This window comes from Macaca nemestrina, chromosome 3 (genome assembly GCF_043159975.1).
Source record: "Macaca nemestrina isolate mMacNem1 chromosome 3, mMacNem.hap1, whole genome shotgun sequence".
NCBI lineage: Eukaryota > Metazoa > Chordata > Mammalia > Primates > Cercopithecidae > Macaca > Macaca nemestrina.
This window is the reverse complement of record NC_092127.1, coordinates 132,060,762-132,077,166: the sequence shown is the minus strand read 5'-3', so window position 1 is coordinate 132,077,166 and position 16,405 is coordinate 132,060,762. Positions and strand designations below refer to the sequence as shown.

At 34.2% G+C, this 16,405-nt stretch overlaps 1 protein-coding gene across 1 annotated transcript; it reads right to left on the bottom strand.

Moving 5' to 3' along the window:
• Positions 1–897: 897 nt before the first annotated feature.
• LOC105477363 (UDP-glucuronosyltransferase 2B19) lies at positions 898–15,139 on the bottom strand. Its single transcript, XM_011733841.2, has 6 exons — positions 14,371–15,139; positions 12,925–13,073; positions 8,289–8,420; positions 5,491–5,578; positions 4,100–4,319; positions 898–1,651 (listed from the first exon to the last, which is right to left on the bottom strand). Exons 1-6 carry the CDS (start codon positions 15,089–15,091, stop codon positions 1,375–1,377), a joined length of 1,587 nt encoding a protein of 528 aa, XP_011732143.2. The 5' UTR covers positions 15,092–15,139; the 3' UTR covers positions 898–1,374.
• Positions 15,140–16,405: the final 1,266 nt, after the last annotated feature.

Below are 16,405 nucleotides of genomic sequence, written 5' to 3'. Positions count from 1 at the left end.
TATATGAGAAAAACCCATATACACACATTTATAGCAGCACAATTCACAATTGTAAAACTGTTGAACCAGCCTATTTTCCCATCAACCAATAGGTGGATAAAGAAAATGTGAGATAAATATACGTGTGTGTGTGTTTGTATATACATATATATATATACACACACACACTATGTATATATTATATATATGTGTGTGTATATATATAATATATGTATATATATCACATTTACTTTATCCATCCATTACTTTATCCATACATTCCATATGTATAATGGAATACTATTCAGCCAACAAAAGAGACAAAATAAACCTGGATGTAGTTGGAGACCATTATTCTAAGTGAAGTAATTTGGGAATATAAGAACAAACAATGTATGCTCTCACTTATAAGTGGGACTGAAGCTATTAGGACACAAAGGCATAAGAATGATATAATGGGCTCTCGGAACTCAGAAGGAAGGGTAGGAGGGGGGTGAGGGATAAAACACTACACATTGGGTACAGCATACATTGCTTGAGTAATGGGTGCACCAAAATCTGAAAAATCACCACTAAAGAACTTATCCATGTAACCAAAGACAAACTTTCACCCAAAAACTTTTGAAATAACTAAAACAAAAAGAATTTAAAAAGATGAATATTTTTAAATGACCAGAAAAATAGAATTGGCTCAAAAACCAAACACATTGTAAAATTAGTTCGTTTTGTAGTAGAAACTAGGTATGAGTTGCTGTATTTCTAATTCCACATATTTTCCACTGGGAAATGACCGAAACTCTAAAATGGTAAGCATTTTTTATCAAAGGTTTTAGCAAAAAAAGTGACAATGAAGCTGGATGCACAATAAAAGCTAAGCAGCACTACTCATCTCAAAATATCAGGAGGAAGAGAGAGACATTTTATACAATCTAATTATTTAATAGTTTCCTCACAGACAGTTAAAACAACACAATCCTGCATGAAATGAATCCAAAGTATGCCGAGTATATGCAAAATAGTATTGATACCCTCAGTGCACTTCTTAATGTTCTTGTTTCCACGTACAATGTTGACATGTAGTTAAGCTTAATAATTTTTTTCATATAAACTGTGAATGAGAACAATAAATTTCAATACAAGCTCAATAAATTTCAATATAAGCTCATATGGCTTTATAACATTTTTGTTTCCCCTAATGTTTTCTTCCTTGAAGTGAAATATTTCTAACAGTTAAACAGGTACTAAATATCTGAAAAAAAAATTGATTTGACAAGGTAAGTTTTGAAAGATGTTTTGGCACAAGAAGAAAGGAATCTTGTATCACAACCTATTCTCATTGTATGAACTGAAGAAATCTCATTTATCAGGTTTCCCAGCTTCCAGCCTCAGATGTATTTAATCTCTTTTTCCCTTCTTTCTTGTTCTAACAAACTTCCAGACACAAAACAGACATTTTGTGATGATGAATATCACAGTTGCCACACAGGCCAGCAGGAACCCAATCACATCCAAAGAGTGGTACTGGAACCAGGTGAGGTCATGGGCTGCAACCCGAAGGTGTTTGGCTCCTTTATGGCGCATGACAAATTCAATCCAGAAGACTGCTCGATCCAGGGGCTTCACTGGTTGATCATGATGAATGCTTGATAATTTCATAGCATTCTCTTTATATCTAAATGATAAACATAAAAATATCAACATTGAAAGTAAGTTAATTTGGCCAGGGGCAGTGGTTCACACCTGTAATCCCAGTACTTTGGGAGGTCGAGGCACGCGGATCACAAGGTCAGGAGATCAAGACCATCCTGGCTAACATGGTGAAACCCCATCTCTAGTAAAAAAAAGAAAAACAAAAATAAAATTTACCCAGGTGAGGTGGCGCACACCTGTAGTCCCAGCTACTTGGGAGGCTGAGGCAGGAGAATCGCTTGAACCCAGGAGAGGTAGGTTGCAGTGAGCCAAGATTGCACCACTGCACTCTCAAAAAAGAGTTAGAGAAAATCTTCACAAACTACACATACCACAAAAGAATAATATCTGCAGTCTACAAAGTACTTAAACAAATCAGCTGTGAGTGAGCGAGACCCCCCTCTCAAAAAATAAATAAACAAATAAATATAAAAAATAAAGTTAGTTAATTTGCTTGAGCATATCAAGTCCATGAAAGATTTTTAAAATGTCATATGATTCAATGTAAATGTAATAGAATTGACATAGAATTTGTGTATTTTAATTTGAGTCATCATAGAAAGTTTGGCTTTTAAATTGTATTCAGAATTGACAAATATTTTTAAAGTAAAAATGGAAGTCCAGGTGAAAAAAGTTACTTATTTGAAGCAGAGAACATATGAACAATTTTTTTTTTAATTTTTAGTTTTTTTGAGTACATAGTAGGTGTATATATTTATGAGGTACATGAGATGTTTTGATGCAGGCTGTTATGTGAAATAATCACATCATGAAGAAAAGGGTACCCATAGCTTAAGCATTTATCCTTTATGTTAAGAAATATCCAATTACGCTCTTCTAGGTCTCAAACAGGCATTCAAAATCATGCTCAGCATCATGAGCCATTTTAAGTGGTGAAAGATATATACTTAAAATGCAATTTGAGAATTATCGTCCTTAAGTTTCTAAAGATGAATTGTGTTATATGGGTGAAATGCCTCATAGCCATGAGCTCTGCTTCTATTCTAATCTTTTGTGTCCTACTGTCACCCATCCAGTAACCAGAATGATTTTCTTTTTGAAATTAAAGTCAGATTATAACACTGTCTTGATTAAGACTTTTGCTTGACTTTTCATCATACCAAGAATAAAATCCAACTCTGTTGTTTGGTCCTCAGGATCCTCCATTATCAGACACTGGCAAGCTCTTCTCCAAACACTTTCCCATGCACACTAGGTCTTCCAGGGACTTTGGCCTTATATTTTTCTTTAAGCTCCCATCTTAGCACCTTACACATTGTGTCCCTCTACCCACGCTTGGAGCACCCTTTCTTGCAACAACCCAAGGCATGCTTCCATCTCTTTTTGAGGCAACCCTCTAAATGTTACCAATAAGAGAGGCTTTCCCCGGCCACTCTGTGATAGAACCCCTAGGATTTCCTGTATTTTGTGTGCTTATTTTGAAATTATTTGACACTTAGTATCTTAAAATACATCATATGTCTTCTAAAATACATATTTAAGTATAAAACACTTAAAATAAATGTACACACACTAAGTGAAACAGCTCAAAAAGGTAAGATCATCTTAAACATTATTTTGAAGTGAAGATACCAATTTACCTATCTCTCAGATCATGATAGAGACAAATCAAATTTGAAATACCCATATTATAAAATATATTGCTGTAAAAAGAAATGAAATGTTAATACACACAATGTAAATAAAGCTAAAAACTATAAAAACAACAAAAATTGTACTTGGTGAGAGAAGTCATTTACACAAAATAATAAGTTGTATGATTCAATTTATATGAAATATGTAGAGAGAATAATCTATAGAGAAGGAAAGAAAATTGGTGTTAGCCTTGGGCTAAGGGGTCATGGGAAGTGACTTCTATACCATTATGGTTTCTTTTATGTTGATAAAAATGTTCTAAAATGATATAATGGTGATGGCTTCATGACTGCAAGCATACTAAACACATTTGGATTTTATACTTTAAGTAGTTCGGTTTTCTGCTGTGGAGATTAAATTTAATTATCAAGTCTGTTACAATAATGATAATAAAAATAAATTTTTCAGTGAGAAAACATATACTTTGAGACATTTTAGATATTGAATTAAAATATTTTATTATAAGACTTCAAGTTTATCCTTCCTTTCTACGTGGATTGATTATGTCACATTTATTTTAATATATCTTGTATCTATATCACTTTAAAATTAGTTTTGTGTAGAAAATTATTTCAATAATTGGTTATTCTTTAAATGTATGTGGTTCATAAAATTTTTAAATAACTACTCAACAATAAAAGCAGATTGCAGATTGTTTAAATCATTTAAATTCTTTCAAAATCAGTCTCTTATATAAAGGATAAAAGTCATACTCACTATTGACAAGAGAATCGATCTAAAAATACCACTGAGTAAAAAAAACAGTTATACTCACATAGGATCATTTATTACTGTCTTCAGTGCATTGAGTAAGTCTGTACTCGACATTGTGTCGAAGTCCAGTCTAACAGCTGCTCCTTTGGCCTTCATGTGAGCAATGTTATCAGGTTGATCGGCAAACAATGGAACGCCCACCATAGGGATTCCATGGTAGATTGCCTCGTAGATGCCATTGGCTCCACCGTGAGTTATAAAAGCTCTGGTTTTTGGATGACCTAGGATTGAAGGAATTTTAGCAAAATTATTCATAGGAATAAAACGATACAAGCACAATGGAAGAATCTGAATGTGATAGTGTTTCCTTGATAATACACTGAACTGAAATGAAATTAATTCAGACTTCACAGGAAGGAGCACCTAATTCTGCTGGAGATGTAAGTGAAAGCTATGTGGTGTGTTTAACTTCAGACTGAAAAAATTAATACAATTTTACCAGTTGAACTAACAAAAAGTGAAATTTGGACAAGGAAATATAATGTGCAAAAAAGACAAAAGCACAGAAAAGGGATGGGCATGTAAGAATGTGTTCTCATTTTTTGTTTGTTTGTTTGTTTGTTTTTAAATGGAGACAGAGTCTCTCTCTGTCACCCAGGCTGGAGTGCAGGGGTGCAATCTCGGCTCACTGCAACCTCTCCCAGATTCAGGCAATTCTCCTACTCAGCCTTCTGAGTAGCAGGGACTACAGGGAAACCACCATGCCAGGTTAATTTTTGATATTTTAATAGAGACTGAGACTGAGTTTCACCATGTTGCCTAGGATGGTCTCGAACTCCTGAGCTCAGTCAATCCGCCCACGTCAGCCTTCCAAAGTGCTAGGATTACAGACGTGAGCCACCTTGTCCAGCCAGAATGTGTTCTCTTAAGTACAGTCATGGAGTGTGATATGTGGGGTGTGCAAGGCAGCAGGCAGTGAGGTGGTGGTGGTGCTAGAATTGAGGAAGGACAGATCATACTTCATTATGAAATGTGTCAACACTTTTTGATTAAGATTAGGGATTTAATCCTACAGAAAATGCAGTGTCCCTGGTGATAGCAGAAGAGCTGTTATTTTTGGTGACATTTGAAATAACCCTACAGAACAGCAAAGTAAGGTCATAGAAATACGAGAAAGGAAGACAATCCAGAAAGTGCAGAAAAATTCTCTGAGAGGAAATAACACCCGAAATAAAGATACTCTGATCATAAAGAATGTGGGCGCCTATCATAAAATGCCAACAATTATTGTTTATTCTTTTCACCCTAGGACTGGAAAATAAATATACAGAAGTTTCATTTTATTTTTAAGTTTTTCCATAACAAATGCTCAATAGTCTTGTTTCATGAAGACTATTAACACTCTAATAATCTGTCACTAATATATCCAATATTTGTTCTCCAGAGACTTACCAAGAAGATCATTCTGGGGTAGCCACTTGTACAGCTGAGTATTGAGTCCTAAGGTATCTGGTTTATTCCCATCAAATCTCCACAGAACCTGTTACAGTGAACAAAATATTTTATTCCATGAGAGAAGCTCAAAAGTTATAGAATGCTAGAACTATAAAGAGATTAACAATGAGAACAAGGGATGTTAAGTAACAAGAACTACTCAGACTGATGTAAATGGAATACTCACATTACATTTCCATATTTTTATAATTAGTTAGGTATATAAGGAAATCATGTTTTTTCAAAATAGTAGCTTAGACAAATAAGATTATCAATGAAAAGTTCAAGTATTTAACAAGTTGTCACAATTTTCAAAAGAAAACTTGTATGTGGCAAACCTCTATACAAAAAAAGCTTAACATCACTGGTCAAAACCACAAAGAGATACCATCTCACATCAGTCAGAATGGCCATTATTAAAAACTCAAAAAAATAACAGATGCTGGCGATGTTGTATAGAAAAACAAATGTTTATGCTCTGTAGGAGGGTGTGTAAGTTCAACCATTGTGGAAGACAGGGTGGCGATTCCTCAAAATCCTAGAGGCAGAAATACTATTCAACCCAGCAATCCCATTACTGGGTATGTATCCAAAGGAGTATAAATTAGAACATGCACATGTATATTCATTACAGCACTATTCATCCTCACAAAGACATGAAATCAATCTAAATGCCCATCAATGATGGATTGGATAAAGAAAATGTGGTATATGTACACAGTGAAATATTATGTAGCCATAAAAAGGAACAAGATCATGTTTTTTGCAGGAACATAAGTGAGCTGCAGTCCATTATCCTTAGCAAACAAACACAGGAACAGAAATCCAAATACCGCATACCCTCACTTACAAGTGGAAGCTAAAAGATGAGTACATATGAACATATAGAGAGGAACAACATACGCTGGGACTTATTGGAGGGTGGGGGTTGGGAGGAGAGAAAGGATCAGGAAAAATAACTAAAAGGTACTAGACTTACTACTTGCATGACGAAACAGTCTGTACAACAAACCCCCAAGACATAAGTTTACCTATGTAACAAACCTTCCCATTTACCCTGAAATTAAAAGTTAACAAATAAAATTTAATTTTAAAAAAGATAAAAAATTTTAATAATTATATACATTAAAATTCTTTAGGTACTCAGCATTCTAGTGTGAAAAAGCAGTAACAACTTATTAATGACTTATATGCTTGCTTTGTGTTAACGTATTTTATGAGTTTTCATCTACCAAATTTAACATAATTTATTCATTTTTTTAGTAATATGGGAAGTAGTTCACTTATATATACTTTTCTGTACGTTATTTTCATAGAGTTTGATGTCTTGAATTGATAAAAATGCATGTATATAAAATAAGCTACCTGGAAGAAGTCAATTATGCTGCAAAGGTAGCATGTATAACTTCTTTGAAATTACAAATGATCAAGCACTACTTCCAAGAAAAATTTCAAGTGATAGCTTTTGACACAAATTCAGAGTATTCTCAGTATTGCTAATTTTGCTTATTTTTCAACATAGAAATGAGGAACCTATTGGTACTACGAATAAAAATACAACTCTTAAATAAATTCAAAATTGTATTTTGCTGAATTTTGGTCAACTGATTGCTAACACTTAGACAGTGTGCTACAAAATTTTTACAACAGTGATTAATATGTTCTCCTATAGCCAAGAAATTTTTATGTTTATTTTACTAATTTTGGAACCCCCAAGGAATCCTTATAAATTAAAAAATAATTTACAGTGTTTAAGTTGTATTTGTCACATCAGTGTTAAAGTAACTGAGTTTTTGGCAATATATTAGCATAGGTCATTACAAGAAGGCTATGTCAGACAGGGAACTAAAAAGTAATTGACAAATACACATTTTATTCTATATAAAAGAAAACATGTTCCTACTATGTTCTATGGAGGGGGCATCTGAACCTGTTCCCCTGCCTGAATTCCTTCTGCTTGAGTCTTTCCTGTATTTCCTTCTGCTGCCTCCATTGGGAGGAGTTGTTAATCTCCCAGTGCAGTGTCCTCGTGGGGCCACATATCATACTACACAGGGTCCACCCTCAGAGCAGGATCCATCTCCACCCTTTCTCTTTCATCTTCCTGCTTCAGACATTGGCTGGGCCTGGTCCAGCAACGCAGGCTGCTTTTTCTCTTTCTCCAAATTTGCCTGGCTATGTGGGTCCTTATATTAGTTGTCTGACAGCCTAGGCCATCCTTTCTCTGAATAGTACCCTGAATATCACGCAAATAGGCCTACTCCAAAACATACAAGAAGTACATGAGGCTGGGTAACACGGCAACACTAAACTGCATGCTGCATGTCAGATTTTTAAATATCTGCTGTTGTTAATGTTCTAGTGAAGTTACTATAATGTTATATTTTCTGTCGTCTGTAGGGTGTATGACACCCTCAGGGAATCTTAAACAAAAGGATCAAATCACAGGGGCAGAATTTGGTGATAGCTCTTAAATGACCCCAATATCATGATAATACCAAAACTTTAGCTGCAACTCTTAATTATGTTTATTCCTGATCACAATATTAATGCCAAATTAATTACCAATGAAAAACACCCTCTATATTATTTTAGCATCTTCCATATATATTTTTGATTTTGAGTTAATATCTGAGACAATTAGTGCTTTCCCAACAGCTGAATTTATAGGCAGGAAGTTTCTGCAGTTGGATTCTTTACAAACTTTAACAGTCTCTTTCAGCAGTTTTTCACAACATTAAGACATTTTATCTAACCTTTTGTGGGATCTTGGCAAGGGCTGATGCAATTACGTTGGCCCTTTCTTCTGACATGTTACTGACCATGGACCCCAGAGAAAACACCACAACACCATTGTCTCCAGAGCTCTGGACAAACTCTTCCATTTCCTGTGAAAAAAGGAATGTGTTCCATTACAATAGATTATCAGCACAGCAAGCACTGTGAAACAATTGGTATACAAACTAAAAAGAGAAAATCAACTATTATCAGGAATTACTGGAGTAAAGGACATTTTTTGACTGACTCAATTACTCAGTTTTTTTATGCAAGTTGTGTAATATTAGATAGGATGCCTCTGTTAAGGGTATCTGTCTAAATATGTGTGTGTGCATGTTTGTGTGTGTGTGTATATCTGTGTGTGTGTGAAAGAGAGAAATGAAATAGAGCTATTACACAGTATTTGAGGGGATACCCAAACTCTTCATTTATAATATAAGTAATAATATAGGCTCTTTAAGGTGGCATCATTTGGCTTTAATGCTATATTGTTGTTCTGCTAAATCACATATGTTTATTTTACACAGGTTTTCTACAGAATTATTTTAATTGGAAGTCATTAGTGATTGACTTCCCTGACTCTGAACACTGAGGAAAAGTTACTCACAGCTGGGATTATGTAAATCTACATTTATCTTACTATAATCCTTTACACATCACTTAAAGTTTGTCAGAGTTTTCCAGTCTTTTTTCAAAAAAAGAAAAAAAAGTAACTGTAAAAAGTGGTGGTTAAGAATCACTGACATGCTGGAGTCTGCTATTGTGGTTTGGAATTTCTATGAATTAATTCTAAGAGTCTCATTTATAATACAGAATTGTACAGTATATAGTTAGATAGTTGAATGATCATAGTTTTCAGCTGATTGTTTAGGTGGAACACCTATTGCCCTGAAATCACACTGTTAAATTGATGTGCTATCTTTAACTGCATGTGAGGAACTCTCATCATCTCTTTGCTGTGTCTCAGAGGCAGCAGCACTTGCACCAGAATGGAAGAGACTGCCAGGCCTTTCTGCAGAGGAGATTTGGTCACCTTCTTGAGTAGCTCACTCACACCACATACAAATCTTGGTGAAAACGTACTTGGCTGGAATTTATTGAGAATCATTCTGACTTGTGTTCCCTAATGTATACCAATTTTTAAAGTTAAATAATTTCAGATGTAATCATTGGAGTAAAACTTTCTCTTAAGTGTTCTTTGCAAAACAAAGAAAAAAAAAGTCCAAATGCTTATTTGCAGAACACATATGGCTGAGTATTTTTTAAAATATGACTTTCAATGTTAAGACATTAGTGTTAATGATGTCAGAGTCACTGTAGTACTGTTCCAGATAATACATGGGATACCCAGGTATTGTGTGTGATTGCAGTGACCTGTAGCCACAATTGATGTAACTTATGTTCAGTGTTTTGTCTCAGTGGCTTGATGCTCAGAGCTTTCTTCATCCACCCAGGGTTAAAGTAATATAACCACTGTTTACAGATTCATTATTGATGTGGACTAATTGTTTCCCAATCTGTGACAACTTAAGAAAAAACACAATTTATATAAGGAATTTTTTTTTTTTTTTTTTTTTTTTTTTTTTTTTTTTTTTTTTTTTTTTTTGAGACGGAGTCTCGCTCTGTCGCCCAGGCTGGAGTGCTGTGGCCGATCTCAGCTCACTGCAAGCTCCGCCTCCCGGGTTCCCGCCATTCTCCTGCCTCAGCCTCCCGAGTAGGTGACTACAGGCGCCCGCCACCTCGCCCGGCTAGTTTTTTGTATTTTTTAGTAGAGACGGGGTTTCACCGTGTTAGCCAGGATGCTCTCGATCTCCTGACCTCGTGATCCGCCCGTCTCGGCCTCCCAAAGTGCTGGGATTACAGGCTTGAGCCACCGCGCCTGGCCATAAGGAATTTTATAAAAGTATTAAAAGTTCAAAAAGGAAAATAAGTTTTTTAATTCCATTTCTGTCTAGAAATGTTATCAAGGTAAATATGTATGTTTTCATCATGGCTTTTGTTCTATTTTCATAGCTCAATGTAAAATGGTGACATTTATTTAGACAATTTTGTTATTATTGTCTATACTTTTTCTCAACAAAAAATGTGTCATCTTGTAATATTTATAATTTTCTACCTCACTTTTCTTGTATTATAGCTGACTGTAATTGAATAGTGTATTGATAAAATTATTATAATGCTACAGTATGCATCTAGAATGTTTTTAATTATTCCTTTATTTAAGATGTTTCATTACTTCCAATGTTTATTTTGTGAATATTTTCCATAAATATTAAATATGTATATCTTGATTTTTTCTCTGTATGATTTCATGCAAATATCTTATAAAACCAACGGCTATATGCATTTTTAACACTTGATACATTTGCCAATTGTCCTTTTCTATTAAAATATACATAAATTATCTGAGAATCTAATATTTAATTGAATAGAAAGCAACTTGGGTTTACAATTGTTTTACATAATAAACAATTAGAAAATGGGTTTCACAACCATTGATTTTCATTCAAAGCTTTCTTCAAGTTAATAACAACAGCTAGTATAAGTAATTAACAACACCTAGTACTAGTAATTATCACTATTGTACTACTAGTCATCCTTTTTCTTATCCTTCTATACCTCCTACTTTCTTCCCTCTCCTACTGGCACTATCGGTTTCCCATAATGTGAGTGGGGAAATCTTTCAAGAGTAGGATAGGGTGGCACAGAATTTCCAATAGTCTCACCTCAGCTTTTGTCTTTTTAGAAAATTACCTTATAAAGTCCGAACAATTTGTGTTCAACCGAGATATTAAATTTTAACCATGGAATAAAATATTAGTTACCATGTTGCTGCTAATAAGAAGGTAGACAAAAATGATCTCTTAAGAGATTACATAATAATGTAATAAAGAATGCTTACTTTCTACCTATTTCTTAGAACTGTGATATCAATTTAAAATATATGAGGTTCTTACATTTCTTCATAAAGAATATAACGTTACACGATGACAGAATTCTTTTGTTATTGTAAACTAAGGGCACTATTCAGATACAAGTGGTAGAAATTATTTGGTATTTATTATACATGCATTGTTCATTTCTTCTGTGCTTCTCTATCAGGCAGCTATGATGTTGAGACACAAGTTACCCCAGGAAGCTTTCTGAGTTGCTTGTTTTAAGGCAGAAAACACCTGCTTTAATAGGGTATGTTTATGCTAAGATGTAAACCTCTGGAATCTCAATGCAGAATCTTTCAATTATTTAAATGCTTGAGTAAAATCAAGTGAACACTGGGTCTTGCTTCAAATATTATCACAATAACACTTTTGTATTGTTAAGGAATTATTTTCTTGTAAGTTAGAATACTGGTGAAGATCCTTATCATTTATGGTAGAATTTTACAATTTCAGCTCGTTCATCTTACTGTCGGAACTGACATGTCTTCTTTTAATCAAGTCCACAAGGTAACTGTCATATAGAAGACAGGTAGGACTTTGTTAGAGAATGCAATCTTGAAGTACTGAATAATTAGTTTCTATTAAATGATGAATGATATATCAAGTGACTTACACATGTTAAGTAATTAGTAGTATTCATAAAAACAAAAATAGCCATAATTGCAAAATTAATAACATTTCTGAATCACTAACTATATGCCAGAGACATTTAAAGTGGTTTATTTGTATTAACTTTTTTCCACACAACACAATATGAAGTTATTAGTATTACTGCAAAAGTAGGCATAATTATTTCCATCCACTTTCTAGTCTACTTTTCCATCATCTTCTACTTGAATTCATATACAATTTTCTGAATGCTCGGAACTTTCCAGTCTGGTCCTTCTGCAATTCAATCTATTGAACATCTTGGAATCTTTCTTTAGATACAGTTTTATCACGTATTTTCTTTTCTTAACTCTTTTTAGTAGTTCCTAAATGTGCTTAATAAATATTTCAACTCCTAAGGAGTATCTGACTCTTATCTTGCCCGTCAGCATCATCTGATTCTTACTCAGTATCTCCCTTGCAAACTAAACTTTGAGTCTAGAGAACTGTCCTGAACACTTTACCTGCTTTTCTTTTTGTGTTTTTTTCCTCTCCCTCATTATTTCACCTATTCCTGCATATTGTTCAGCTCTCATCTAAATTATTAATACCGGCGACTCCAGAATACTCTCTATTATCTACACTGGATGCTTCCTTAGCATTGGGTTTTCCCTGGAGATAATAGTTTTTACCCAGTTTTTATTGCTTTCGTATATTCTGTCTTTCAAAGTAGAACATCATTTGTGTTGGGACAGAAACTGTGTACAATACACTTGCCTCTGGTGTGTGCTAATCTCTTTTATAAATATTCTTTGAATGAATGGCCAGTATCTTCTTATGTGTTGCATAACCAAAGCTTAAATTTAACAACCCTATTTTCAAAGTCTCCTTAATATGCCTCTTTATATGTAATAATGATGAAATTCACAAACTTTGATGGTATCAACATGTATGTGAGTTTTTAATTGGTATGTGCTTTACCTTCCCACTACCCATGTTTCTTCCAGTCTAAGTCAAACACTCCAAAGGAATATAGAACCACTCGCACTGAAAATTCAAAGCAGACAAACAAATAGTAATAGTTTACCTTAGGTAGGGGTTTGGCAGGTTTGCAGTGGAGTCCTCCAACGAACTCAACATTTGGTAAGAGTGGATGAGGAAATTGAAAATCCCAGTAGTTTCGAATAAGCCATATTTCAGCTTTTGCCATTATCTCAAATAATGTAGTGGGTCTTCCTGATAGGAAAAAAGAAAAGAAAAGGTAGATGACAGAAGATAATTAGGTCATTTTCTGAAAGAAGTTATAATAATGTAGGCAAAAATGTAGGTGAAGTGTTTGTGCTTTGTAATATATATACATACATAGGCATAATTTAATTTTTACGTATTATATATTTTGCCCATGTATATTTACAAGAAAGACAAAGTGGTGAGAGAATCATGAGGGCAAACTACATCCATTATGCCACATCAGTATATTCACAACCATAAACAAGCCATGGAGGATTAATCTCCATTTCTTTATTTTTTAAAGCTTCATAGTAGCAGAAATATATATATATATATATATATATATATATATATGCCACTTTTGGGGCTCCATTATCAATGAATTCTACTGTATCATAAGAATAATTTTCTAAGAAATAGTCTAAGTTCCATCATTCATTAATCTAGTCCTTTTAATTTTGGATCTTCCAGTGAACTGTTGATTATTTTGAAATTATAGCTAAAATCCGTGTACCTACTACTGTTTTTGATTCATGTTACGATCTTAATATTAGTTTGTAAGTAATTATATTTACAAATTACAGCTAGAAAATTTTGAGAAATTATTAAAAGAGAAATTTGTGTTCAACCTTAATTTGGCTCATATTTTAAATAAACATGCATAGTTTCAAAAATGCTATACAGTTATATCTTAATGTTCACACTTCGACAAGGTGATTGGCCTTAAAATGAATGGTTTCCATCCTAAAGTGAAGGAGAATAGAAATATTGGAAACTTCAAATTATATGTATTGGTTTTTGATTCTGAAATTGAGATATTTTTCTCTCAACTGTGGAGGAAACTTCCTGGTAACACAGGTACATGTTGCAATTACTAAATAAGGAGACCGAAGTATACAAGAAAAAAACAATTTTGCAATGTTAAATAGATAGTTCTAGGAAAATGTGTAACTACTCAATCTACCAGTAGGCATTCAGCAAGATGTTTCTTGATGAGTCTGACATTTTTAGATAAAAAAGTATAATAAAACAGAAGTGTGATTGCTTAAAGAAATCTAAGGTGCACTGATTTACAGATTTATGACTTCCTGGAGTGTTCTGTATGGTTGATGGTGACTGGGTTTTAACTGATCCTATGATTTACCTTTTCTGTAGTGTTTGTGAGTTTGATAATCTTGTCTTTCATTTGATACATTTACTTACAAAAACCCCCACTACCCTGACTTTATGGCTTTATACAAGCTCAGCTTCAAAGGTACAAGAAAGTTAGATCTCCACGCCACCAAATGAAAAAATTACTTACCTAGAACTTTACTGTAAAACTGATCCCAGTTCTTTATATCCCATACTTGGAACCAAAAGTCAAAATAAACCATATAGATCATATTTTGTACTCTCTCCATGAAAGTCATTTGATCTCTTAATTCTGACATAGTAACAGGTACATAGGAAGGAGGGAACAGAAACCCTCCACCATGCTTTTCAATCGCGTAGCCAGGAGAGAAGCGGAGGCTGTACACAAAGGGAATTTTAAGTAGCTCAGCCAGTAGCTCACCACAGGGGGAAATAGCATCCGCAAGAACAACATCAAATCTTGACTCCTGTAGTTTCTTCATAAGTTTCTTATTAGAAACCACATCTTTACAGAACTTTCTAATCATGTCACCATATGTCCACATCATTTCTTGTATGTGTAAAAAATGTGGCCAAAATGTGTCTTTTCGAATGTCTGACCATCTCTTAACCAGTTGCGTGACGCTATCCTCAAACTCAGTTTCGGTTAACGATGTAGGACAAATTTCAAATTTAAGAGGAGATGGGTTGTTGGGATCAGGAAGAATGGAAGTTGAATATGCCAGTACAGTCACCTCATGACCTCTCTGGACAAGCTCATCCAGAATTGTCTTTATATTCATCCAATGGCTGAATTCTGTGGGCCACACCAGCACCTTTCCACAACTCCCAGAGCTCAAGTAACAGCTCAGCTGTATCAGCAGAAGAGCTGAAGTCCATTTCATAGACATCCTGATGCAATGCAATGCTTGTTTTCCAGTTGCCGCTCTTTTCTGTCATTTCTCATGGTGACATCCAAGTATAAATCAGTCAAGAAGTTAAAATGTAACTTTTACACTTCAAAGTAAATACATTAATTTAACAGTCTGAGCATGTGGATAACAAGGAGACAAATAAAAGGTAGAAGACCTGTTTATACAAGTGAGTTTATTTTCCTTTTCATATTTTTAAGTGCTATAATTCAGCTAATATCAGTGATCTTGGAGAGACACATCACCTGATTCATGTAATATATTTTAGAATAGTGTCCATAAGAGTAACAGTGAAAGGCTCATATTCCTGCAGTGTCTTTGACACAGAACTAAAGATAAAATAGCTAAACATGGTTCAAAAACTTCTGTAAATTTGTTGAAATATAATTCAGATACCATACAAATTATCAACTAATGTGCAAAATTTAATGTTTCATAGTATATTCAAAGACTTGTGCATCTCCCATAACAGTCAGTTTTAGAAAACTCTTATCTCCTAAAACTAAAGCCTATACTCTTTATCCTTTTACTCCCTACCCCTACTTTCTGCAATTGTCGTATCTTGGGCAAATGCTAATTGAATTTCTATCACTATAGATTTGCCTATTCTGGACATTTTTTAATACATGAAATCATACAATATCTTTTATGACTGGCTTATTTTACTTAGCATAATATTTTAAAGGTTCATATATGATAGAACATTTATATGTTGATTCTTACTACTATCATGTATGATTTAGAGAGTTTCAAGATGAAACTATCCCTCTAGACTTTGTTGAATTCATCAAGGAGAAAGGGAGGGGAAGATATAAAATTAAACCAGGCCTGCAGTACATTCAGCAGACAGCTTTCGGTTAGTTTGCTCTCTGACTCACTTCCTCATAGTTTTTTGGTTATTGTCTTATAATTATGCAGACACTATTACAAGATTATAGTGCATCTTAACTGTTCTATAGATAATAACTCAAACATTTTGAAATGTTGTTTTCTCACCTCCAGATCCAGCATTCTGATGAAACTACTGACTCAGCTGGTCTGAAGAATCTCACTGATGTCAGCTAATCTGAAGGACTTACTGATGCCAGCTGATCTCAAGCAGCTGACTCACCAAATAATGCAGTTTCTAATTCCTGATGATTTTATCTCCATTATCCTGACTAATCTGTGACCCCAATTTTTCAGTCCATCACTCTCCATTATCCCCTTAAAAAATTCAGACCAGAACTCCTTAGGGAGGTAAGTTTCAGAGTCTCCACCTATCTCCCTGCTCAGTGCCCTGCAATTATTAAA